The sequence below is a fragment of the Amblyraja radiata genome, chromosome 11 (genome assembly GCF_010909765.2).
Source record: "Amblyraja radiata isolate CabotCenter1 chromosome 11, sAmbRad1.1.pri, whole genome shotgun sequence".
NCBI classification, from domain to species: domain Eukaryota; kingdom Metazoa; phylum Chordata; class Chondrichthyes; order Rajiformes; family Rajidae; genus Amblyraja; species Amblyraja radiata.
In genome coordinates, this window is record NC_045966.1 from 39,992,009 (window position 1) to 40,018,402 (window position 26,394).

The 26,394-nt window shown below is 49.9% G+C and overlaps 1 protein-coding gene across 11 annotated transcripts in view; it reads right to left on the minus strand.

The window, feature by feature from the left end:
• Positions 1-26,394, minus strand: part of anxa6 (annexin A6) — a 56,021-nt gene that overhangs the window by 12,039 nt on the left and 17,588 nt on the right. For all 11 annotated transcript variants that reach the window (XR_004413468.1, XM_033029760.1, XM_033029767.1 and 8 more), the window contains 17 exons: positions 21,924-22,020; positions 19,766-19,860; positions 17,833-17,946; positions 16,851-16,941; positions 16,189-16,268; positions 15,558-15,614; positions 14,120-14,213; positions 12,968-13,063; positions 11,338-11,396; positions 10,129-10,251; positions 9,216-9,274; positions 8,763-8,841; positions 6,712-6,793; positions 5,515-5,609; positions 4,219-4,332; positions 3,212-3,302; positions 2,526-2,605 (listed from right to left, as the gene is read on the minus strand). Coding sequence is in view for 10 of the 11 variants with exons in the window: in XM_033029760.1 (XP_032885651.1) it covers positions 2,526-2,605; positions 3,212-3,302; positions 4,219-4,332; positions 5,515-5,609; positions 6,712-6,793; positions 8,763-8,841; positions 9,216-9,274; positions 10,129-10,251; positions 11,338-11,396; positions 12,968-13,063; positions 14,120-14,213; positions 15,558-15,614; positions 16,189-16,268; positions 16,851-16,941; positions 17,833-17,946; positions 19,766-19,860; positions 21,924-22,020 (1,506 nt within the window). In the remaining variant the exon portion in view is untranslated. The remainder of the gene's footprint in view (positions 1-2,525; positions 2,606-3,211; positions 3,303-4,218; positions 4,333-5,514; positions 5,610-6,711; positions 6,794-8,762; positions 8,842-9,215; positions 9,275-10,128; positions 10,252-11,337; positions 11,397-12,967; positions 13,064-14,119; positions 14,214-15,557; positions 15,615-16,188; positions 16,269-16,850; positions 16,942-17,832; positions 17,947-19,765; positions 19,861-21,923; positions 22,021-26,394) is intronic.

Below are 26,394 nucleotides of genomic sequence, written 5' to 3' on the forward strand. Positions count from 1 at the left end.
CCCCTCTGTCCAGCTTCCGGGTTCACCGTTCGCAGGAGTTCCCACGGTACACGCAAGAGTTAATACGGATATCGCACTGGCCACTACATGCATATAATGTTGCAATCTTCAACCACAAGTGTACAAGTCACTCTTGGAGAAATTCAAACTTGCTTGAATTTTCTCCCGAGTCACCAAGTTACACGAGTACTTGCCGTTAGCGCCACGGTGGTCCACGAATGCCGTACGGTTATCGCACGATGTTCAACTCTGGTTAACTCTTGCGTCAAGTCGCCCCGTGAGAAAGCGCTATAACAGCATGGAACTGGACAGCACAGGAATCGCCTTTGGCCCACAACGGCTGAAGTTGAGGCTTATTATTGTCACGTTCACATGTCATCAGAGCAGAAGTATGGATATGGATCACGTGTAGGCAGAGATTGGCTTAAGTTGGCATCATGTTCAGCATGGACATTTGTAAATTCATAAGTTCTAGGAGCAGAATTATGCCATTCAGCCATCAAGTCTACTCCGCCATTTAATCATGGCTGATCTATCTTTCCCTCTCAACCCCATCCTCCCGCCTTCTCCCAGTAACCCCCGTCACCCATACTAAACAAGAATCTGTCAATCTCTGCCTTAAAAATCTCTAATGACTTGGCCTCCACAGCCATCTGTGGCAATGAATTCCACAGATTCACCACCCTCTAGCGAAATAAATTCCTCCTCAACAACTTTCTAAAGGTACGTCCTTTTATTCTGAGGCTGTTCCCTCTGGTCCTAGACTCTCCCACTAGTGGAAACATCCTCTCCACATCCACTCTATCCAGGCCTTTCATTATTCGGTAAGATTCATTGATTTCCCCCCTCATAAACTCCAGCGATTACAGGCCCAGTGCCATCAAATGCTCATCATATGTTAACCCAATCATCCCCGGGATGTTACTTGTAAACCTCCTCTGGACCCTCTCCAATGCCAGCAATGAAGGTACAGTGAAAAGCTTGGCTTAGTGTGCTATTCAAATAGAAGAGATAATATCACACAAAAATGCAGTCAAGTCAAACTCGAGTACTATAGGTAGAGCAAAGGAGAAGATTCAGAGTGCAGAATATAGTTCTCAGCGGTGTAGTATATCAGTTCCATATAAAATATCATTCGACGATTTAGAAATGGTGCTATCCTTACAGGTAGATAACATGATGCAAAGACCAACTCATATCTGCCCGCACATCATCAATATCCCTCCATATGCATGTCATAGAGTCATACAGCACAGAAACAGGCCCTTTGGCCCAACTTGTCCACGCCAACCATCGTGTCCCATCTATACTAGTCCCACCTTCCCACATTTGGCCCTTTCCTATCCATGTACCTGTCCAAATGTCTGTTAAATGTTGTTATCATACCTGCCTCAACTACCTCCTCTGGCAGCTCGTTCCATACACCCACCACCCTCCGTGTGAAAACGTTGCCTCTCTGGTTGCTATTAAAACTTTCCCCCCCTCACCTTCAACCTATGTCCTCTGGTTCATGCTTCCCCTACTCTGGGTAAAAGACCACGAGGTGATCGTTGGTCAGCGTGGATTCGGCGGGCCAAAGGGGCTGTTTTCATGCAGTATCTCTTTAGAGATACAGAGCATAAACAGGCCCTTTGGCCCACCGAGTCCATGCTGACCTTTGACCGTCCATTAGGTTTGCCAACTTTCTCACTCCCAAATAAGGGACAAAAGGTCAAAATACGGGACAAATTCCCGATGGCAATTCATTAACCGACTTGGCCGTGGCTGGGTGAATGATGAGTTGGCCCGGGTGCTGGACTGCACACAAAGCCCAGCCGGAGGGCCAGCTGAGGAGTTTTGAGTCCGGCACCCCATCCAACTCATGAACGGATGATCGGCCATGAGAAGGAGGGGTGGTGATGTCGGCGCTAGGCAACGGTTCGAAGGTCGCACAGCTGGCCGGGCTGCCGACCGACAGGGCCACGGGCGAGGCGCTGCTGCTGCTGCACTCCATGGGCTGCACTACGTCGGGACGGGTGAGGCGGGGACGGACGCGGCTCTCTACGACCCGACAGTCCCATCGACCCGAGCAGTAGCAGTCAAATACGGGACAAGGGCGGTCCCGTACAGGACAAACCAATTTAGCCCAAAAAACGGGATGTCCCAGCTAATACGGGGCAGTTGGCAACCCTACCACCCTTTCACACGAGTTCTGGTGAACTGGATGTACAGGTTTGTAGGGCAATGGGCTTCTGTAAATTGTGAATTGTCCGTAATGTGAAGAATAGCACTAGTGTACAGGGTGATCGCTGGCCAGCACCGACTCGGTTGGCAGAAGGGCCTGCTTCCACTCTGTATCACTGATGTAAACTAAATTGAAGTTTGAAGGTTGACCTTAGTGAACTGGTTTATCACTCGACAGGGGAGAGATGATGGGTTGACTGGGTAATGAAAGTGCTGTTGTGACTGGGCTACAGGCAGCAGGAGGTAGGTGGGAGCGCCTGAGTTGGTCTTGGACTCAGAGGCCCACTTCACTCTTCCCATACCTGAACCAAGCAAATGAGGAGCCTCTTGAAGTGACCAGACGTATCAGAACTCAATTCATCCTCTAAGCTCTTGTGATAATCTGCAGAAAGAAGACAGAGATGTTAGTGAGACATCAACAATAGACTCTCTCGCCAGCCACCGATTTTAGACTTGACTTTAGAGAAACAGGTCCTTCGGCCCACCGGGTCCGCGCCGACCAGCGGTCATCTCTTACACACGCACTATCCTACACACTCGGGACAATTTACAGAAGCCAATTAGCTTACAACCCTAGGTCACCAGAACTAGTGTGAACAGGTGATCGATGGTCGGCGTGGACTCGGTGGGCTGAAGGGCCTGTTTGCACACTGTATCTCTTTAGACTTCGGACTTTAGAGATACAGTGTGGAAACAGGCCCTTCGGCCCATCGGGACTGCGCCGACCAGTGATCACCCCGTACGCTAGTTCCATCCTACACAATAGGAACAATTTCAAAGCCGCACATCTTACAAATGTAGGAGGAAACTGGAGCATTCGGAGAAAACTATGCGGTCACAGGGAGAACGTGCAAACTCCGTACAGCCAGCATCCGTAGTCAGGATCAAACCCGGGTCTCTGGGGTTGTGAGGCGGCAACTCTACCGCTGCGCTACTGTGCTGCTGCCTTACAGGGGTAGGTTGACCCAGGGCCGCAGTGACCACTCACCCTCTTGGTACGCCTCCTTGATGTCCTTTATCTCGTGGTTTGTCCTTGTGGTGAGGATTTCGATCAACACCCTCTCATCAGTGCCAGCACCCTGTACGAGACAAGAACACAGGGTGATCGATGGGAGGCTATTCGGCCCTCCAAGCCCCGTGCTGTTCCGTACCATCGTGGCGTAATAATGCAAACTTTCTGGCCTAGAATCAGTCAAGAGTCTAAGGAGTCTAAAACGTGGAGTGTTGCGTACAGTTCTGGTCGCCCCATTACAGGAAGGATGTGGAGGCTTTGGAGAGGGTTTACCACGATGACAGACACAAAGTGCTGGAATAACCCAGCAGGTCAGGCAGCATCTCTGGAGAACATGGATAGGTGACCTTTGTTAGGGCTCTTCTCCAGACTACCAGAATGCTACCTGGATTTCTGGGATATCAGCTACAGGGAGAGGTTGGACAGACTTGGATTGTTCACTCTGGAACGCCAGAGGTTGAGGGGAGACCAGATAGAAGTACATCAAATTATGCGAGGCATAGATAGGGTAGACAGTCAGAACCTTTTTCCCAGGATGGAAATGTCAAATACTGGAGAGCACAGCTTTAGTTTAAAGGTAATGTGCGGGGCACGTGGTTTTACACTGAGGGTGGTGGGTGCCTGTATCACACTGCCAGGGGTGGTGGTGGAGGCAGATACGATAGTGGTGTTGAAGTGGCTTTTAGATAGGCACATGGATATGTGGGGAATGGAGGGATATGGATGATGTTCAGTTTGTAGAAGGGTCCTGATCCGAAACATCACCCATTCTTTCTCTCCAGACACGCTGCCTGACACGCTGAGATACTCCAGCACTTTGTGTCTTTTGCTCATTACTCAATCCTCTGACTGATGAAGGGCAGATGAAGCAGCATCTGCAGTTCCTTGTTTCTACCCTGTGTTGGCATCATGTTGGGCACAGACATTGTGGGCTGAAGGGCCTGTGCTGTACTGTTCTAGGTTCGATGGTCATGTCCACTCACCTTCATGGCTTTTTGGAGCTGCTTGGCATCGTAATGGGCGGGGGTCATCATCAGACCCAGTAGTACACGCTGGAGATTCCCTCCCACCTCCGACTTCAGATCCGCCATCAGATCCTGTGGGAGGTGGAGCACGGCAGTGAGAGGGTGGACAGGACAGAGACCACGGAACCATAGGGCGCGGGACCAGAGGGCGCGGGACCAGAGGGTGCGGCATCAATACCAGAGGGTAGAGAGCCTCAAAACTAGAGGGCACAGGACTAGAGGGCATGGCACAAGAGGGCACGGCTCAATCGGGCACAGGACCAGAGGGTACAGGACCAGCGGGCACAGGACTAGCGGGCACAGGACCAGAGGGTACAGGACCAGCGGGCACAGGACTAGCGGGCACAGGACTAGAGGGCATGGCACAATCGGGCACAGGACCAGAGGGCACAGGACCAGAGGGCACAGGACTAGCGGGCACAGGACTAGAGGGCACAGGACTAGAGGGCACAGGACTAGAGGGCACAGGCCCAGCGGGCACAGGACCAGAGGGCACAGGACCAGAGGGCATACTCAAATAGAGACACAGCCCTGCCCATCACACAAACCAACCTCCCTTCCATTGACTCCATCTACACTTCACGCTGTCTCAGCAAGGCTCCCAGCATAATCAAGGACCAGTCTCACCCCGGTCACTCCCTCCTCCTCACTGTTCTGAGGCTGTGCCCTTTAGTTCTGTGCCCCGTAGGTATGTGCTCTCCCAGTAAAGACCCGTGCAGGTTTGTAGGTTAATTGTCCATCTGTACATCTGTACACAGCCCCAAGTGTGTAGGGAGTGGATGAGAAAGTGGGATAACATAGAACTAGTGTGAACGGGCGATCGATGGCCAGCATGGACCCGGTGGGCCGAAGGGCCTGTTTCCAGTCTAAAGGTAGAAAACAAAGAAGCAGAAACAAACGGCGGACGCTGGTTAAGGCACAAAAGGATACAGAGTGCTGGAGTAATCCAGCGGGTCAGGCAGCATCTCTGCAGAACATGGATAGGTGATGTTTAGGTCTGAAGAAGGGTCCCGACCTGAAACGTTACCTATCCACGTTCTCCCAAGATGCTGCCTGACCCGCTGATTTACTCCAGCGCCGACCAGCGATCACCCCTTGACACTAGTTCCATCCGACACACCAGGGACAATTTACACAAGCCAATTAACCTACAAACCCGCACGTCTTTGGGGTGTGGGAAGAACCCGGAGCGATGGAACCCGAGTCTCTGGCGCTGTGGGGCAGCAGCACTACCTGCTGCACCACCGTACCTACCCGTCCCAGCTGGGATTTGAACTGCTTCCTCAGCTGCTGCCTCTGTGCGTTGCTCCGGTATGGAATGATATTGATGAGGGTCTCCTCATCGGTACCTGGGGCAAGTGAGCAAAGAGGCCACGTTAATCTTCATCCCAGTTCCCCAGTGAGACGCGGTCACGGCTAGACAGAGCGGTGAAGGTGGTGGTCACGGCTAGACAGGGCGGTGAAGGTGGCGGTCACGGCTAGACAGGGCGGTGAGAGGGGATCACGGCTAGACAGGGTGGTGAGAGGGGATCACGGCTAGACAGGGCGGTGAGAGGCGGTCACGGCTAGACAGGGCGGTGAGAGGGGATCACGGCTAGACAGGGTGGTGAAGGTGGCGGTCACGGCTAGACAGGGCGTTGAAGGAGGCTTTTGGTCCTTCATCAGTCAAGGGATTGTAATGAGCAAAAGACACAAAATGCTGGAGTAGCTCAGCAGGTCAGACAGCATCTCTGGAGAACTTGTACAGGTGACGTTTCGGGTCAGGACACACAACATGGCCAAATATGTTGGGGTGATCAGGAGACACAAAGGAACTGCAGACGCTGGAGTCTGGAGCAAAATGCAAAGCGCTGGAGTAACTCAGTCGGTCAGGCAGCATCTCTAGAGAACATGGATAAGCAACGTTTCAGGTCGGGACCCTTCTTCAGACTGATCGTAGTACACAGTTTACACGGAAGGTGGTGGGCGTATGGAACGAGCTGCCGGAGGAGGCAGTTGAGCCAGGTACTATCGCAACGTAACATTAGCCCGAGCTATAGGGAGTGGTTGGGCAGGCTGGGACTTTATTCCTTGGAGCACAGGAGGATGAGGGTGATCTTACAGAGGTTTGTATGATCGGGAGGGCTAGGATAAATGTCTTTTACTCAGAGTAGGGGAAGCGAGAACCAGAGGTCATAGGTTTAAGTAGAGAGGGGAAAGATTTAAAGGGACTTGAAGGGCAACTTTTATTACACAAATGATGGTGGGTATATTGAAGAGGTTGCCAGAGTAGGTAGTTACTATAACAACATTTATCAGACATTTGGACAGTAACATGGATAGGACAGGTTTAGAGGGATATGGGCCAAACGTGGGTAGGTGGGACTAATGTAGATGGGGCATGTTGGTCGGCGTGGGCAAGCTGGGCCAAACATCTCTACAGAATGTTCCAGAAGCTTATCCAGCTCTGACCTAGTCCTTTCATCGCTTTGCGAAGAGCCTTTGCATCGGCCTCTACGTTGAAGTCTGCGGCTGGTCTCACCGTCCCTCTGAGCTGTGGCAGAGTGACACAAAGAGAGGTAGGTTAGAGAGAAGGAGAGGGAGCAAGAGAACGAGAAAGAGAGAGAGAAGGATGAGAGTGAATGAAAGCGAGAGAGTGGGGAGAGGGGGAGAGGGAACTGGGGTGAAGGGATAGTTGTGGAGGGACAGAGGGGGAAAGAAGAGGGGGGGTGAGCTTAGGAAGAGAGAAGTGCAGAAGACCCTCAGCCCCTGTGCATGCAGAGAATGCATCGGCCCGCCCGTGGATGGATCCCTGGGCAATATCGCTGGGCACAGGAGGGGTGTTAGATATGTGTGCACCTCGTGAATCCCTCTTGTTTAACAATAACCCATGGGGCACTAGGGTCCTGGTGTGTAACAGTGTGTATGGAACGAGCTGCCAGAGGAGGTAGTTAACGCAGGGACCATCACAACGTTCCAAAGACATTGGGGCAGGTACATGGATAGAAAAGGTTCAGAGGGATGTGGGCAAAACACAAGCAGGTGGGACTAGTGTAGATAGGGCATGTTGGTCGCTATGGGCAAGTTGGGCCGAAGGGCCTGTTTCCATGCTGTATGACTCTCTGAGACCTCTTTCTTGATTAGTAAGGGTGCCAGGGGTTATGGGGAGAAGGCGGGGGTATGGGGTTGAGAGAGAAAGATAGATCAGATGTGATTGAATGGGGAAGTAGACTTGATGGGCCGAATGGCCTAATTCTGCTCCTATGGCTAATGAACTTATGACAGTTTGGGCATTCCCACAAATACCAGTGCGAGCACTAGAAACAGTGCTAGTACTAATATTAGCACCAGTACTAATACTATCAGTACGATTACGAGCAACAGTACTACTACTAGTACTAATATTAGCACTAGTACCAATATTAGCACTAGTACTAATACTACCACTAGTACCCGTACACGGACCCAAGATACAGGTAAGACACGTGTGTTAATTTACGTAAAGACCAACTTTTGGAAAGACCGAATTCTGGAGCGAATTGTTGGGGGTGAGAGGCGGAAACAGGAATCTCTTTTGACGCCAATGAGCGTGTGTAGACACAACACACAGCCAGCGGGTGGAGAGGAAGCTTGCGGGTGGAGGCAGCGTTAGTGCGGAGGGAGCAGCGGTTGGGTTGCAGGGTGGTCTCGGTGGCCGGTGCACCCAGCGTGACCCACGGAGACAGTCAGAGAGCAGGGTTAGTGGCACAGGGGAACACAAACCAGATCCCTCACCCAAAGAGACAGCAACTCCACAAGTGTCAGCGATATTGTACCGTGACTCCGTCATCCGGGTTAACAACCTAATCCAAACAACGACACTATCCCTTTATCCTTAGATAGACACAAAAAGCTGGAGTAACTCAGCGAGTCAGGCAGCATCTCTGGAGAAAAGGAATAGGTGACGTTTCAGGTTGAGACCCATCTTCAGACTCAACCCAAAACGTCTCTTGTCCCGAAACATCGCCTACTCCTTTTCTCCGGAGATGCTGCCTGACCTGCTGTGCTACTCCAGCTTTTTGCGTCTATCTTCGGTGTAAACCAGCATCTGCAGTTCCTTCCTACACATAGAAACAGGTCCTTGTGCCCACCATATCCATGTTGACCATTTCACCCATCTACATGAATCCCACTAGCCTGTGTTAATTCCATATCCCTCTCTCTCTCTCTCTTTCTCCAGAGATGCTGCCCGACCCGCTGAGTCACTATCTTCAGTATACACCCAGCCTCTCCAATCCCTTCCTGCACAACCTTCACTCCATCCACCCACCAGTCAATCCACCCAACCTTCTATCCACCCAACCTCGAGTCCATTCAACCTTCTTTCCCGATTACCTCCAGCTTGCAGCTGGTTCAATGGCCTCCGCCTGAGCGTTGCCGTCTCTTTGTCAGTATTGAGTGTTTTGTAGAGTGGGTCAAAGACAAGCACAGGTGAGCAGCCGGCAGGGAGGGAAGCTGGGGCAGGGGTGGGGTGTGAACCAAACCTCAACCCTTGCGGTGGCACTGAGCTCCCAGATCTGATAGGCAACCTGGGCGGCTTCAGGGAAAAATTCACCCGCAACGCTGCAACATCAAGCAAAGAGGACAAGGTGAGAGGCCCGGGCGAGGGGCAGGAATCCCAAACCAAACGGGGAAGGGACGCATTAGTTGGTGGGTGGGATGGGAGGAGGGGGGCAGGGGAGGAGGGGGGGGGGGAGGGGTGTGGGATGGGAGGAGGGGGGTAAGGGAGGAGGCAGGGAGGGGGTGTGGGTGGGGAGGGTGTAGGTGGCAGGGGTGTGGGATGGGAGGAGGGGGGTAGGGGAGGAAGCGGGGGGAGGGGTGTGGGATGGGAGGAAGGGGGTAAGGGAGGAGGCAGGGATGGGGTGTGGGTGGGGAGGGTGTAGGTGACAGGGGTGTGGGTGGGGAAATGGGGGTGGGGGAGGGGAGAGGAGACTCACTCATCGTCTCCGCCGCACAGTCGGAGCAGCGCTCGCTTGTAGACGCCGGACGTGTCGCTCTGGAACGATAAGGAGACCGGTGAGAATCACAGAGGCAGCAGCACACCTCCCCTCCCACCCTCGGCCGCCCCTCATCCCTTCCCCATCCTCCTTCCCGCAGCACCACAACTGGCCCTTCGGCCCACAATGTCCATGCTGTACACAATGCCGTTAAACTGATCTTCTCTGCTTGTAATTAATCCACAGGAGCAGGCCCTCATGCCCACAATGTCACTGCCAAACATGGTGACCTAGATGCTAAGTTAAACCAACCACCTTTAGACTTTAGAGATACAGTGTGGAAACAGGTCTTTCGGCCCACCAGCCGAGTCCAGGCCGACCAGCGATCCCCGTACACACTCTCCTACACTTTGTGTCTTTGTTTGCAGATGCTGGTTGATACCAAAGTTAGACACAAAGTGCTGGAGTAACCCAGCGGGTCAGACAGCATCTCTGGAGAACATGTATAGGTGGCGTTTTGCGACCCTTCTTCAGACCTGGACTGTTCTATGGTCTATGATCTTGGCATCATGTTTGGCTCAGGCATTGTGAGCTGAAAGGCTTGTTCCTATGGGTTAATTGCAGCCAGAGGAGCTCAGTTTAACTTGGCATTGTTGACAGCAGGAACATTGTGGGCCGATGGGCCTGTTCCTGTGCTGTTCTATGTTAAGTTTAGTTTTGGAGACACAGCATGGACACAGGGCCTTCAGCTCATCGAGGCTGTGTTCTCCATGAGTTGTGAGTCTCTCTCTGCCCTTGCCCTCTGGCTCAGACACACGGCGGAAGCCCCCCAGACCCCCCCTCTTCCCCCCGCGTCCCCACAAGGCCTAGTGCTGGCTGGAGCAGACCCCATCCCTGGTAGCTGGACACTTACCCGGATCATACTGTGCAGGGACTTCTCGTACTTCTTACGGAACTCCTCACGGATGTCTATCATGTCCACCTCGGAGCGGGACACCATGATCCGGATCAGAGTGTTGTCCCGGGTGCCCACACCCTGCACGAGGGTGAGGAAAGGGAGTGGATGGGAATTGGGGAGAGAGAGGGAGAGAGTGAGAGAAGGAGGTGGGGAGGGGGAGGGAGAGAGTGAGAAGGAGGGGGAGGGGGAGGGGGAGGGTGGAGAGGGAATGGGAGATAGTTCATAAGAATGGGAGAGAAAGGGATGGGAAAGGGGGAAAGAGAGAGGTGGAGAGGAGAGAGGGAGAGGAGGGGAAGGAGAGGAGAAAGCTGAGGGGAGATATCTAAAACTAAAGGGCTCAGCCCAAAGTAGAAGTAAAAGATTTAGAGGTGGTACAAGGAAAACATTTCTCATCCAGAGGGGGTTGGAATCTGCACTGAATGCCTGAGGGGCTGGTGGAGGGAGAGGGGTCAGTGTCCAGACAACACCCTGAACCACCTGGGATGGGGAAAACTAATGACCAGTATGGGAATGCTGGGCCAAAGTGCCTGTCCTTCTTCATAGAAACATAGAAAATAGGTGCAGGAGTAGGCCATTCGGCCCTTCGAGCCTGCACCGCCATTCAATATGATCATGGCTGATCATCCAACTCAGTATCCTGTACCTGCCTTCTCTCCATACCCCCTGATCCCTTTAGGCACAAGGGCCACATCTAACTTCCTCTTAAATATAGCCAATGAACTGGCCTCAACTACCTTCTGTGGCAGAGAGTTCCAGAGATCCACCACTCTTCCTTACAACTCCCTCTGAGGAATTAGTTTAATTTAGAGATACAGCACGGAAACAGGCCCTTCGGCCCACCGAGTCCGTGCCGACCATCGATCACCCGTTCACACTAGTTCTATGTTCGCCCACTTTCTCATCCACTCCCTACACACTAGGGGCAATTTATAGAGGGCCAATTAACACACAGGGACAGGTCTTTGGGATGTGGGAGGAAACCGGAGCACCTGGAAGAAACCCACACAGTCATAGGGAGAATGTACAGACAGTAGCCGAGGTCAGGATGAATCCCGGGTGTCTGTGAGGCAGTAACTCTACCGCTGTGCCACTCTGCTGTACTGCTATGCCATATGGCTCCTTGACTTGCTGAGTGAAGCTTCTTTGAAATTAAAATCCCATTACCTTCATGGCCTTGAAGAGTCGAGAAGCCAAGTATTCCGGAATGTTCCTGGCACATCTGACTGTGGGACACAAGAAAAAAAGTAAGGTTAAGACTACGGGTTAGTCCGAGTGTCAATTATGGGGGGAAGGCAAGAGAATAGGGTTAGGAGGAAGAGATAGATCAGCCATGATTGAATGGCAGAGTAGACTTGATGGGCCGAATGGCCTATTTCTACTCCTATCACTTATGATCTTAAGAGGAGGTTTACGAGAAAGATCATGGGACTGATTTGGTTAATGAGTCACTCTGTGACTCTCTCACATTTTTGTCAGCTGCTTCACCGGCGTCTGATAATCCCACAGCCTGTGCGGTTAGTGCAGTGTCCATGTGATCATAGAGTCAGAGTCACAGAGTCACACAGCACAGAAACAGGCCCTTCGGCCCAACTTGCCCACTCCGATCAACATGCCCCGTCGACACCAGTCCCACCTGACTGCGTTTGGTCAATATCCCTCCAAACCTGTCCTAACCATGCACCTGTCCAAATGTATTTTAAATGTCATTATAAAAACCTTCCTCAACTACCTCCTCTGGCAGCTCGTTCCATATACCCGATTCGGGCGCTCCAAGCCGCAGAGTGTGTTCGACCGTTCCGACATCGGAATTTAGATCATCCCGACGAGAGGGCCTGTACATCCGGCCGTCCGTAGCGGCAACTACGGAGGGTTCATGACCCCGACCACGGATGAACAAAGGAGGATTGACAGAACTTTGCTGCCTTCCACCACAGTGAAGAATGCTGTGGTGGATGTTTTTGTTAAATTCTATTGAGTATTGTGTGTTCTTTTTTTAAGTGTATCGCTGCTGGCAAATTCATTTCACTGCACTTTCGGGTGCATGTGACGAATAAATTTGACTTTGACTTTGGCATTCACTCTTTCTAATCCTCCCATGATTTTGTACACCTCTATAAGATCACACCCCCCACCCCCATCCACCTGCGCTCCAAGGAATAAAGTCCGAGCTTGCCGACTTCTCCCTGTAGCTCAGGGCCTCGAGTCTTGGCAACAGCCTCATGAATCTTCTCTGCACCCGTACCAGCTTGAGGGCATCTTTCCTGCAGCCGGGTGACCAAAACTGAACACAATACACTAAATGTGGCCTCGCCGACATCTTATACAGCGCGCGGTATTGCAATATTCCAAGCTCTTGGTATTTTTTAGACTTTACTTTAGATTTTAGAGATACAGTGTGGAAACAGGCCCACTGAATCCATGCCGACCATCGATCACCCCGTACACTAGTTCTGTCCTACACACGAGGGCCAATTTATCAAAGCCAATTAACCTGCATGTCTTTGGGTTGTAGATGGAAACCGGAGCACCCGGAGAAAACCCACGCGGTCACAGTGAGATAGACCCAAAATGGCGGAGTAACTCAGTGGGTTGGGCGGTATCGCTGGAGAAGAGGTGATGTTTCGGTTCGGAATGTACAAACTTCGTACAGACAGCACCCGAGGTCAGGATTGAACCGGATCTCAGGCGCTGTGAGGCAGCAGCTCTACCCACTGCGCCACTGTGCCGCCCTGTATTGAAGAGCTTGAACGTAGACTCCCCCCCCCCCCCCCTTCAGTGATCCGCCAAACCTTACCCACTGCCAGCATTAGCTCCTGAAAGTCTCCCGACAGCTCGTCTCTCAGGCTCTCTTCAATCTCTCTCCCGGCAATATCCCGATACTCCTCGAAGACTGGGAAGAACGGGGAGAAGGTGAGCTGTGGGCAGGGGGAGCACATCACATCCTGACCTGGTTACTGGTCGTTCCAATACACTAGGGGACCAGTAACCTAACCGTACCATTGTTATGGAGTCATACAGCACGGAAACAGGCTCTTCGGCCCAACTCATCCATGCCCACCAAGATGTCCCATCTCCGTTGTCTCATTTAATCATAGAACCAACCTGTTCTACCTACACTAGTCCCACCTGCCCATGTTTGGACCACATCCCTCTAAACTTGTCCTATCCATGTACCTGTCCAAATATCTTTTAAATGCTGTTATAGAACCTACATCAACTACCTCCTCTGGCAGCTCGTTCCGTACACCCGCCACCCTCTGAATGAAAAAGTTGCCCCTCAGGTCCCTATTAAATCTTTCCCCTCTCACCTTAAACCTATGTCCCCTGGTTATTGATTGCCCTATTCTGGATAAAATACTATGCATCTACCCCATCTATTCCCCTCATGATTTTACACACCTCTATAAGATCATACCTCACCCTCCTGCACTCCAAGGAATTAAGTCCTAGTCTGCTCAACCTCTCCCTGTAAGTCAGACCCTCAAGTCTTTGTAATTTACATACAGACTTTAGAGTTACAGCGTGGACGCAGGCCCTTCAACCCACCGACTCTGTGCTGACCAGTGATCACCCCATACACTCACAATATCTACACAGTAGGGACAATGTGCCATTTAACCAAAGCCAATTAACCTACAAACCTGCACGTCTTTGCGATGTGGGAGAAAACCGGAGCACCCGGAGAAAACCCACGCGGTCACAGGGAGAACGTAGAAACTCTGTACAGACAGCACCCGGGGTAAGTATCAAACCTAGGTCTCTGGCACTGTAATGCAGCAACTCTACCGCTGTACCACTGTGCTGCCACTTACTAGGCCTAAAGAAGAAGAGGCGTTGGTGTCCTTTCTTGCCCTTTGCTTTGATGTGACTGGCCCGGGCCAAGTTACTGGTGACTCTAAGCTGAACTAAAGCAGTTGAGGAGGGGGTGAGGATGACAGACACATACCCAGCTGGAGGTGACAGTGGCTCCGATTGCCCAAGATAGAGATGAACGCACTCTCCTCAGTGCCCCACTGAAGCTCTCCTGTTTCGTACAGCTCCTGCACAGTCAAATACAGTCATCAGCAACACACGGCCATTTGCCCCATCAAACCCATACCCACCCATCAGAGTGATCGTAGCCCAGCTTGCCCCACACTCTATGGTCAGAGGGTGGTGAATCTGTGGAATTCATTGCCACAGAAGATTGTGGAGGCCAAGCCATTGGGTATTTTTAAGGCAGAGGAAGATAAATTCTTGATTAGCATGGGTGTCAGGGGTTATGGGGAGAAGGCAGGGGAATGGGGTTGGGAGGGAAAGATAAATCAGCCATGATGGAATAGACTTGTTGGGCCGAATGGCTTAATTCAGCCCCTATAACTTATGAACACCGCTCTGCCTACTGCAATACCCTGGCCCGACAACTCGAACACGCAGGAACTAAGGAGGCTATAGAGCAGCGTTTCTCAACCGGGGTTCCCCGGAACGCTAGGGTTCCGCGAGAAATTGTGATAAATAGGCTAATCATATGTAAAATAATTTTTGTGTTTAATTTCATATTCGTAATTTTATTATACACGTACGGCATATTTAGCGACGTCTAAACAGTGCCAGTGTGAAACGGCCTTTAGTGGTCAGTGGACAGGAGCTGTACGTGACGGATGTGTGTATCATCATGACTCACTCGAGTACAGACGCATGCATTGTCTCCATCAGTACTGTCTGTGCTTCCTGGCGTGCAGGTAACAGTCCCTCGTTCACCCACGTTATTTAGTAAATTTTACCCATCATTTAGGGATGTTAGTATGAATTTTAATAATTTAAGTATGTTTATGTTTATCTTTGTTAGTTTATCAAAAGTTTATTTATGTATGTTTTTGTTAGTTTATCAAAAGTTTGTGTGTTGTTTATTTTTTCTCTCTCTCCTCCAAAGTTAGTTCTTCTGTTTGCCTTTATTTGCTTCAGTTTTGAACAAGCAGTTTGATTTCATTTTTTTTTTTGCATTGCCAATAAACGTGAGAAAAATGTACGTTTTTTTTGCTTAAACCATTTATCAGAAAAAAAATATCATATTTGCCTTATGAAATTTAAGTTTATGAAAGAGAAAGAAAGAGATTAATAAAGATATATAATAATTTTTATGTAGGGGTTCCCTAAGACATGACAATTATTTCAAGGGTTCCGCAAGGGTATAAAGGTTGAGAAATGCTGCAATAGAGAGACACGATTTAGTGACACGAATGAGAGCTAATGTACTCTGGATATGGAGACACAAAGAACTGCAGATGCTGGTATACAAGGAAAGGCACAAAGAGCTGGAGTAACTCAGCGGGTCAGGCAGCGTCTCTGCAGGACACGGATCGGTGACGTTTCGGTTCAGGACCCCTCTTCAGATGTGGACCTACCTTTGCATCCTGAGCCACGAGATCGTCACTCACAACGTCATCCTCTTCTCTCGTTCCCTGGAAGATGCAAGGAGTAGAAAGGACCACGATGAACATCACACCCCTGGCACAATGGTCATGCCACCGTACAGAGTGGCAGAGTACGGTCTGTGTGGAGTTTGTACGTTCTCCCTGTGACCACGTGGGTTTTCTCCGGGTGCCCCGGTTTCCTCCCACACCCCAAAGACGTGCAGGCTCGTAGGTTAATTGGCTTTGATAAACTGTGCCAAGTGTGAAGGATAGTGCTAGTGTGCAGGATGATCGCTGGTCGGCATGGGCCAGGTGGGCTGAAGGGCCTATTTCCACGTTGTATCTCTAAAGTCTAAAGTCACTGCATCAGTATCTGGGAATTAATGACCCAGAGAAAAGAGTTTACATCTCAATGAGATTTATGGTCTACTTAATTTTGATGAAATACACACCCACGTGCATGCATGCACAGAGACACACACACACACAGACACATAGACAGACAGACGCACACAGACACGCGCACAGACATACACAGACGCGCATAGACAGACGTACGCAGACACACACAGAGCCACACATGTTGGAACACGTATCCCATCTCTCCCCACACTCCCCTCACCTGCAGCAGGACCACCAGCATCTTCTTGAAGTGGCCGGAGGTGTCACCAACAACATCCGCCTCCACGTCCGATTCATACACTGTCCACAAGGCCGAGAGAGTCAGTCACCCCCTCCTCACTCATCCCCCCCTCCCCTCCCCCACTGACCACCCCCCTCCCCCACTGACACCCCCCCCCACTGACCACCCCTCCCCCCCCACGCCCTCCCCCACTGACCCCCCCCCCCATGACCACCCCCCTCCCCCATTGACCACCCCCTCCCCCACTGATCCCCCCTTCCCCACTAACCCTTCTCCCCCACTGACCCCCTCCCCCACTGACCACCCCCTCCCCCACTGATCCCTCCAACCTCACTCAACCTGACCCCCTCCCCACTGCACTGCTAGACCCCTCTGCTCCACAACATTCCCCAGATCCCTGCTGCCGTTCACAGTGCAGGTCCTGCCCTTGTTCGACTTCCCTAAATGCAACACCTCACCTCTTTTCTGTATTCAACTCCAGGAACCATTCCTCAGCCCACCTGCCCTACCGATCAATGTCCTGCTGCAATGTTTAACGACCATCTTCACTATCCACCCCCACCCACTGTGGTGTCATCTGCAATCCTGGGTTTTGGTAGAGGTGCTTGAACAAGGTTCACTTGCCCCAGTGTTGAACCCACCTTCCTTGTAGGCCTCGGTCAGCTCGTGGATCTGCTTATTGCTCCTGGACGCAAGGATCTCAATCACACAGTTCTCATCTGTTCCCAAACCCTACACAGAGGACAAAAACAAACTGGATGAGAAACCTTATCCATCTACAGGGTGCTGTGATTTACGATGCTGTTGCCAGGACTTGAGGGTCTGAGCTACAGGGAGAGGTTGGGCAGTCGAGGGCTTAATTCCTTGGAGCGCAGGAAGTAGAGGGGTGATCTTCGAGAGGTGTACAAAATCACAAGGGGATAGATAGGGTGAATTCTAACGTCTTAGTTATATTTGTTTGAAATGGGCTATTTCTTACACTATATAAAACCACGAGGGGAATACCTAGGGTGAATGTATAGTCTTTTACCCAGAGTAAGGGAATCAAGAACCAGAGGACATAGGTTTAAGGTGAGGGGGTGAAAAATTTAATAGGAACCCGAGGGGTAACTTTTATTACACAAATGGTGGTGGGTGTATGGAGCGAGCTGCCGGAGGAGGTAGTTGAGGCAGGTACTATAACAACATTTAAAAGACATTTAAACAGTTACATGGAAAGGAAAGGTTTAGAGGGATATGGACCAAATGCAGGCAAATGGAACTAGTGTAGATGGGGGCATCTTGGTCAGCTAGGATGAGTTGGGCCAAAGGGACTTTTCTTATGTTACTAGGAGTGTTTCCAGCATTTTGGACAGGTGCGTGGATCGGAAAGGTTTAGAGGGATATGGGGCAAATGCGAGCAGGTGGGACTATCGAGTAGATGGGACAACTTGGTCGGCATAGAGGAGTTGGGCCGAAGGGCCTGTTTCCGTACCGTATGACACTATAACCCTAAAATGGGATGGTGCAAGGCAGCTGGAGAGATGCTGAGACTTGGAAGACAACGTCTGAACACTCCTGGTGGGGCTGGGCGGGGGGAGACTCTCACTGGGGGTAGACCCTGGGCTGAACACGTCCACGTACCTCAATGGCGTCCTTCAGTTCTTTAGCGTCGTAAACAGCCGGGGGTTTCATTAGCCCAATGATCAGCCTCTCGAACTTCCCCGTCAGCTCGTACTTGAGGTCATCGATCAAATCCTGCGGTAGAAAAAGCTCGTCACACGAGGCCACAAACGCACGACACCGCGGGCAGCACTGTCTAGCAACAGACGGCACAGCGCGTACATTTAGAAAGATGAGGGGGAATTTCTTTAGCCAGAGGGTGGTGAATCTCCACTTTAAAAATACCGAATGACAGCCTCCACCGCCGTCTGCAGCAATTAATTCCACAGATTCGCCCCCACAATCAAAATGTGGATTATAGAAATGACGGAGACCTTAAACGTGGAAAGAATCAGATTTTCCCTGTTGGACAAACAGGAATTATTCGTTGGAACATGGTCTCCTTTTATTGATTACTTAAAGGGTCAGAATAGTTCAGCACAGGAACCTGACTAGCACGCGGGCTAAAGAATGGATGAAATACTATACTCTGAAATGTACGAATATATCTCGAATGAAGTCTTTTTTATTTTAATAAATTTTTCCATTCTTCTTTAACTATCTTTTTCCTTTTTTTTTTAGTTTTTTTTTTTTTGTTTTTCTTCTCTTTCTTTTCTTTCTTTACTTCATCTATCCCTTTAGTTCTATCTAATTTAAAAAAAAAAAAGGCAAAAAGTATTGGAGACAATGTAATAATAATTGACAATATTATCAATTAAAAAATGTAAGACTGTAATGATGTAAATAGGTTATGTACCTATCTCCAATAAAAAATATTTTCAAAAAAAAAAAATAATTCCACAGATTCAACACCCTCCGACGAAAGAAGATTTTCCTCATCTCCATTCTAAAGGGACATCCTTTTATTCTGAGGCCGTGCCCTCTGGTCCTAGACTCTCCCACTAGTGGAAATATCCTCTCCACATGCACTCCATCCAGGCCTTTCATTATTTGGTAAGTTTCAATAAGGTCTCTCCTCATCCTTCTAAACAGCAAGTACAGGCCCAGAGCCATCAAACTCTCCTCTATTCCTCTCGTGATTTTATACATCTCTATAAGATCACCCCCCCCCCCCCCCACCTCCTGTGCTCCAAGGAATAAAGTCCTAGCCTGCCCAGACTCTCCCTATATCTCAGGCCCTCATGTCCTGGCAACATCCTCTGATAACCTTCTCTGTACCCGTTCCAGTTTAACGACATCCTTCCTACAGTAGGGTGACCAAAACTGAACACAATATTCAAAGTGTGACTTCACTAACGGCTTGTACTACCGTAACATAACGTCCCAACGTCTGTACCATCCATATCTATGGAACATGCTGGCAGGCCGCTGAGCACAAAGAAGGACGCGGCGGGCCGGTGCCTGGATGTGGGGGAGCTTGGAAGCCACCGAGCCCGGCCTCGATGATGGGAGAGTCGGGGAGGAAGGAGCCACTGGCGGCGTTGGACGGGAGCAGTGGGCCGGTAGGAGAGGGACCTCCAGCGCCTGCAAGGTCGACTGCAGGAGGCGCTCCGGGATACAGAGGTGGCCGGGCGAGGAAAAGGACGTCAGTTCGCGGTCGAGGGTGACTGAGGAGGCCCCTGCTGCAGCCTGGGGCTTACCTGGATCAGGAACAGCTCCAGTACATCGAGCGCTTCGACCGGACTTTGGACTTTTTGTAAATAGCGCCAAAATATGTCAATGGGTGGAAGAATCTCACAGTGCAGTGCATACATGACAATAATGGACCATTGAAACATATTCAATACCCTGATCCATAAAGGCCAATGAGCCAAAAGCCTTGTTGATCATCCCAGGCTAAATCCGGGATTGACTATGGCCGAGTGCGCAGTGTAAACCCGCCCCCACCCATGGTCCTAAGGCAACGAGAACACGATCATGAACACTGTGAAGCAGACACACGGAGAATAGTTACCCGTCCAAAGAGAGTCTTGTAGCTCACGTAGACCTGCTGCCGCTGTGTGTTGGACCGGGAGATCAGCAGGTCAATGATGGTCTCCTTATCACTGCCTGTGTTCAAAGCAAGAAAGAGATCACGTTCCAGTTTAGTTTATTATTGTCACTTGTACCGAGGTGCAGTGGAAAGCTTTCTTTACTGCATGTTATCCAGTCAGCGGAAAGACTGTACACGATTACAATCGAGCCGTCCACAGTGTACAGGTACAGGATAAAGGGGGTAGTAAGGCATGTTGCTGTTCAATGTCTTAGTGTAAGGCATGGTGCTGTTGAAATAAAGATTTAAAAGAGTGAGTTGATTGTAATGAATGATTGCAGATCCATGTCTGGGACCAACACGAACGTCACCTGGCTTTGTTCTTCTGCGTTTCCAACGCCTGGTTACAAGGTGCTGGTTACTATCACAACGTTGAAGAAACCTTTAGACATGTAGGCAGATAATAATAATAATAATGGATGGGATTTATATAGCGCCTTTCTAGAATACTCAAGGCGCTTTACATCGCATTATTCATTCACTCCTCAGTCACACTCGGTGGTGGTAAGCTACTTCTGTAGCCACAGCTGCCCTGGGGCAGACTGACGGAAGCGTGGCTGCTAATCTGCGCCTACGGCCCCTCCGACCACCACCAATCACTCACACACATTCACACACAGGCAAAGGTGGGTGAAGTGTCTGGCCCAAGGACACAACGACAGTATGCACTCCAAGCGGGATTCGAACCCGATAGGACAGGGTTAAAGAGATATGGGGGGGTTAGTGTAGCTGGGACTAGTCCCCTCCATATGGGTGATGTTTCAGGTCGAGACCTTCAGACTGAAGAGGTTAAAAACCAGCCATATAGATGTAAAACACAATGACTGGAGATGTGCGTTATCCAACTAAGGGCAGAAATCAGAATCATGTGTTCATCTTTATCAACGTGACAGCATCATAAATATATTACATTGAGGTGTTATATATTTAATGGGGTGGCACAGTGGGGCAGGGGTAGAGTTGCTGCCTCAGAGCACCACGGACCCAGATTACGGGTGCTGTCTGTACAGAATTTGTACATTCTCCCCATTATCTTCGGATATTTCAGTTTCTCCCACATCCGAAAGAAGTGCAGGTTTGTAGGTTAATTGGCTTCTGTAAATTGTCCCTGTCGTGTAGGATAGAACTGGTATATGGTAGATTGCTGGTCGGTGTGGTCTTGGTGGGCCGAAGGGCCTGTTTCCATATATATGTTTTACATATATATCTTAACTTCATTGAACCATATACTTGGTTGAATATGTGGCATTATTTTCATCTTGTTTCTATAGTCAATGGGTAAGATTGATTAATTTATTTGTGTAGAACAGTGATGGAAATCTGACTCCTTTTACCTTGTTTCTATGTTATATATATGCAATGCAGCATGAATTATAATCTGATTTCCATACATGTCTATACTAATGTCATTCATGTGCTGCACCTGTTGATCAGAGCCTGGCTCTACTGGGAATGTAATTAGAAATGTAATTTAGCCTAACCTTATTCATGCCTGATCCAATTTAAAGCATAAATGTTGCATTCAAGTGTCAATTAAAAGACTTGCTATAGTATGCACCAGATTGCACAATTTAAAGCTGAAAAATGCTAAAGCTCCCTACCGTCGGAAGGTGGACAGCCCCCTCCCACACTCTTCCCCCCCTCGGTCACTACACTCCCTCGGGCTTGGTCACTACACTCCCTCGCAATTTCTCACTCTCAACTCTCACCCAATGTTTGCAGCCCTGCGCAATGTCTCTGATGCACACGAATAAGCAGCATGGTGGCGCAGGGGTAGAGTTGTTGCCTTACAGCACCAAATCCTGACTACAGGTGCAGTCTGTACAGAGTTTGCATGTTCTCACTGTGATCATTTGGTTTTTCTCCGGGTGCTCCGTTTTGCTCCCACACTCCAAAGACGTGCAGGTTTATAGGTTAATTGGCTTGGGTAAAAATGTGTAAATTGTCCCTCGTGTGTAGGATAGTGCTTGCATACGGGGTGGTCTCTGATCAGCGTGGGCTCGATGGGCTGAAGGGTCTGTTTCCGCGCTGTATCTCTAAAGTCGTCTTAAGAGTCACTGCTCCGAGGGAGCTTCCTTACCAATTCCTTTCATTGCATTGTAGAGAACCTCTGCATCCTGATTGGCAACAAAGTTCTGTGTGGCCTTCACGCTGCCCCTGTACCCGGCTCTGCTGCCCTGAAGAAAGCAAAAGACCATCAAAACTTTTTAGTTTAGAGATACAGTTTGGAGATACGTTCAATTAATCTCCTCTGCCTGCACATGATCCATGTCCCTCCATTCCCTGCATATCCATGTGCCTATTCAAAAGCCTCTTAAACGCCACTATCGTACCTGCCTCCATCACCACCCCCAGCGGAGGAGAGAGCTCAGCCGACAGCAAAGCGTCTGTTCTAGGCCCTTCCCAGTCTATCGATCGTCCCAGAAACCAGCACGGAGAGGCCACAACCCGGAGTCTCTCTTGGATGCCAGCGCTAAAATGGTGGTGGAGAAGTAGACCTAACGAAACAACAATTTGTTTTGTTAGGTCTACATTTGTGTCTGCTAATGTTCGATTTCAAATGGTTTATTAATGGAAAGGGTGTGGCTCCCGAAACTATCTTAGTCAAAATAGCATCGTTTTTTCGCTCTCCCTCATCACAACTTTCTTGTAGCCCACGACTGTAAGTTAATACCAATCATAAAAGTAATGCTTGGTCGGCAATCTTCTTCATAAGAAACAAAATTCGTAAAGTGAATCACTTTGTAGTTAGAGCAGAGACTGAGACACATGAGAGCAGGTTGAAAAAACAAAGGCAACGATAGCTGTTGGAGCGAGCGTGCGTTCGCACGTGCACGACTGATCCGGCCCGCATGAAGTCGCATTTTGCCCAATTCGGCCCGTGACCTAAAATGAGTTTGACACCCCTGAACTAGACCAAGCGTGGACTCGTTGGGTCCCTGTCCCCTAATGTAATATTCCCCCAGAACCACTCACCTAAACACAACGCTGATGTTAAAATGGCAATACTGGCCCGGCAATCCACCCCTAACTACGCAGGCGCGGATGACGGGTCCCCGTTGTGACGCCAAAGATCGGCGGTGTGACACGTGTCAAAATGGCGATCTCAAAATGGCGGTGGGCCCGGCAACCCCCAACTCAGGGGTTCCCCGAGACATGAAAATGATTTAAAGGGTTCCACAAGGGTAAAAAGGTTGAAAAACGCTGACATAGATGCACAGAGTAGGGGAATCGAGAAGGAGAGGACATAGGTTTAAGGTGTAGGGGGAAAGATTTAATAAGAACCTGAGGGGTAACTTTTTCACAAAAAAGGTGGTGAGTGTGTGAACGAGCTGCCGGAGGAGGTAGTTGAGGCAGGTACTATCACAATGTTTAAGTTTAAGAAACAACTAGACATGGATAGTGTAGGTTTAGAGGGATATAGAAACATAGAAATATAGAAAAGATGCAGGAATTGACCATTCTGCCCTTCGAGTCAGCACCAAACGTGGGCCAAACTCGGGCAGGTGGGACTAGTATAGATGGGGCATGCTGGCGAGTCTAAAGTCTAAACTAAGACAAGACGCAGTGTGGCCACAAACACTCCCAACATTCCCACTCAGCAGAGCAGTTAGCGAACAGATTCTTCCTGCTCCTACTTCACACACAACAGTTGCTCGGTTTGTTTTTAGACTGTCCTGCGCTCCCCGAGGGAGGGGAATTACTTTTTAAGCCGGTGGAATTCGGCAGCTGGTGGAACAGCTGGAGTCGGGGGCTGCAACAGCTGGGGAGGGTGAGGAAGGGGAGGGTATATTGTGGAAACAGTCAAAGCTGCAACATCCATGCCGGGCTTTTATGGGACGACCAGAACACACGTGGGGAGAGTTTAGTGTACCTTTAGTTTTGGCTGTCGTTTGATTCTCGCTTGGTTCCAGCTAAGGTCTGGTTCCGTTTACTTCAGGGGTACAGCATGGAAACAGAACCTTTGGCCACCAAGTCCATGCTGACCATCGATCACCCATTCACACTAGTTCCATGTTATCTCACTTTCTCATCCACTCCCTACACACTCGGGGCAGATTACAGAGGGCCAACTAAACCTACAAACTCGTATTGACAGTGGATAGGTTTGATGGGCTGGGTGGCCTCATCCTGTTCCTCTCTGGACCCTTGCACTGGCTGAACAAGGCTCATGAATGGCCCAGGATTCTAGGCATCAAGCCCTTTGGAATGAAATCGATCCTTCACAGTGGCGCAGCGGGTAGAGCAGCTGTCTCACAGCGCCCGAGACAGAGTGTGAGAGTGAGAGTGAGAGTGCGCGTGTGGTCTGTTTGTGTCTCTGCCTCTGCGTATAGATGGTACGTGTATAGATGAGCATGTGGGTTTTCTCCGGGTGCTCCGGTTTCCTCCCACATCCCAAAGATGTGTGGGTTTGTAGGTTAATTGGCTTCTGTAAACTGCCCCAAGTGTGTAGGGAGTGGATGAGAAAATGGGATAACATAGAACTAGTGTGAACAGGTGATCGCTGTTTGATGTGGACTCAGTGTGGACTCACTGTTTCCGTGCTGTGTCTCTACACTACACCACATATCGATGGTGGGTTGGCATTGATGGCTTGGTGGTTGGGTTGCTGCTGTTGGTGATTAGCGCTCGTCTCCACCTTGGTCTCCACAGGCATTGGAGGAAGTGATCTCACTGCATTCACTGTCCCCACAATGCATCACTGCATGGTTTGGGAACAGCTCCATCCAAGACCGCAACAAACCATCACACAAACCAACCTCTCTTCCATTGACTCCATCTACACTTCACGCTGCCTCGGCAAGGCCACCAGCATAATCAATGACCAGTCTCACCCCGGTCACTCCCTCTTCTCCCCTCTCCCATCAGGCAAGAGGTACAGAAGTGTGAAAACGCACACCTCCAGATTCAGGGACAGTTTCTTCCCAGCTGTGATCAGGCAACTGAACCATCTTATCACCAACTTGAGAGTGGTCCTGACCCCCCCCCCCCCCCCCCCCCCCCCCCATCTACCTCATTAGAGACCCTGGGACTGTCTTTAATCAGACTTTACTGGACTTTATCTTGACTAGATGTTACTCCCTTTATTCTGTATCTGTACATTGTGGACAGCTTGATTGTAATTCGCTGACTGCATAGCACGCAACAAGAAAGCTTTTCACTGTACCTCAGTACACGTGACAATTAAATTAAAACTAAAAAAACCCGTCTCCATGCTGTGTCTCTGAAACTAAACTAAGAGTCAATAATTAAAGTTTTCTAGGAAGGTTGTTGTCAAGCTTGAAAGGGTTCAAAGAAGATTTACCGAAATGTTGCCAGGACATAGAAACATAGAAAATAGGTGCAAGAGTAGGCCATCTGGCCCTTCAAGCCAGCACCGCCATTCAATATGATCATGGCTGATCATCCAAAATCAGAACCCCGTTCCTGCTTTTTTCACCCATATCCCTTGATTCCTTTAGCCCAAGAGCTAGATCTAACTCTCTTGAAAACTCGAGGGCCTACGCTCCAGGGAGCGAGAGAGCAGGCTAGGACTTCATTCCTTGCAGTATCGGAGAATGCGGGGTGATCTGATGCGAGGTGTACAAAATCATGCGAGAAATAGATTGGGTAAACGCACAAAGTCTTTTGCCCAGAAGAGGGGAATCGAGAACCAGAGGACATAGGTTTAAGGTGAGGGATGAAAGATTTAATGTGAACTTAAAGGGCCTGTCTCACTTGGGCGTCATTTGCGCGTCACGCAATCCCAAAATCCTGGGGCGCCCGCGCGTCACTGCCTACGTGCCATGCGCGCGAAATCACGCCGTGCGCGCGTCACGATGCGTAAATGATGTCGCGAAAATGACGTGCAAATAACGCCCAAGTGGGAGAGGCCCTCAAGGGGTAACCTTTTCACACAAAGGGAGGTGGGTATATAGAACACTCTGCCGGAGGAGGTAGTTGAGGCAAGGACGATCACAACATTTGAGAAACATTTAGACAGGTGCATGGAGAGGACAGGTTTAGAGGGATATGGGCCAAAACGCAGGTAGGTGGGACTAGAGTAGATGGGACATGTTGGTCGGTGTGGGCAAGTTGGGCCGAAGTGCCTGTTTTTATTCTGCATGATTAAAAACTTGCTACATACGGCACAGCCGTCTGACTCTCTGACCATTCCCCGGAAACTCAATATCGCCTTGAATCCAAGGAGGGCCCCATTTTGAATTCCTGTCCCTCCCCCTCCCCCTCCCCCCTCCCCCCTCCCCTGCGCTACGAGTCACCAAAGCTGCTAATGCCTTAGATCACAGAGCTATAAATAAGACTATTTCACTGGCCCCAGCTGTCAGGTAATTGTCTTATATGGTCGTGGTGCGTAGAATCAAATTATCGAGCTATGTCCTGGCACCACACACAGTGGGGACTGGTTTTTACATCGACTGCACTTACTGTACAGAGATAGAACAGTACAGATGATGTTTTGGATTGCGACCCTTCTTCAGACCCAAAGCATTGCCTTATCCAAAGCATTCTTGCAATTGAGGGAGTGCAGCGTTAATTCAAGGTTAATTCAG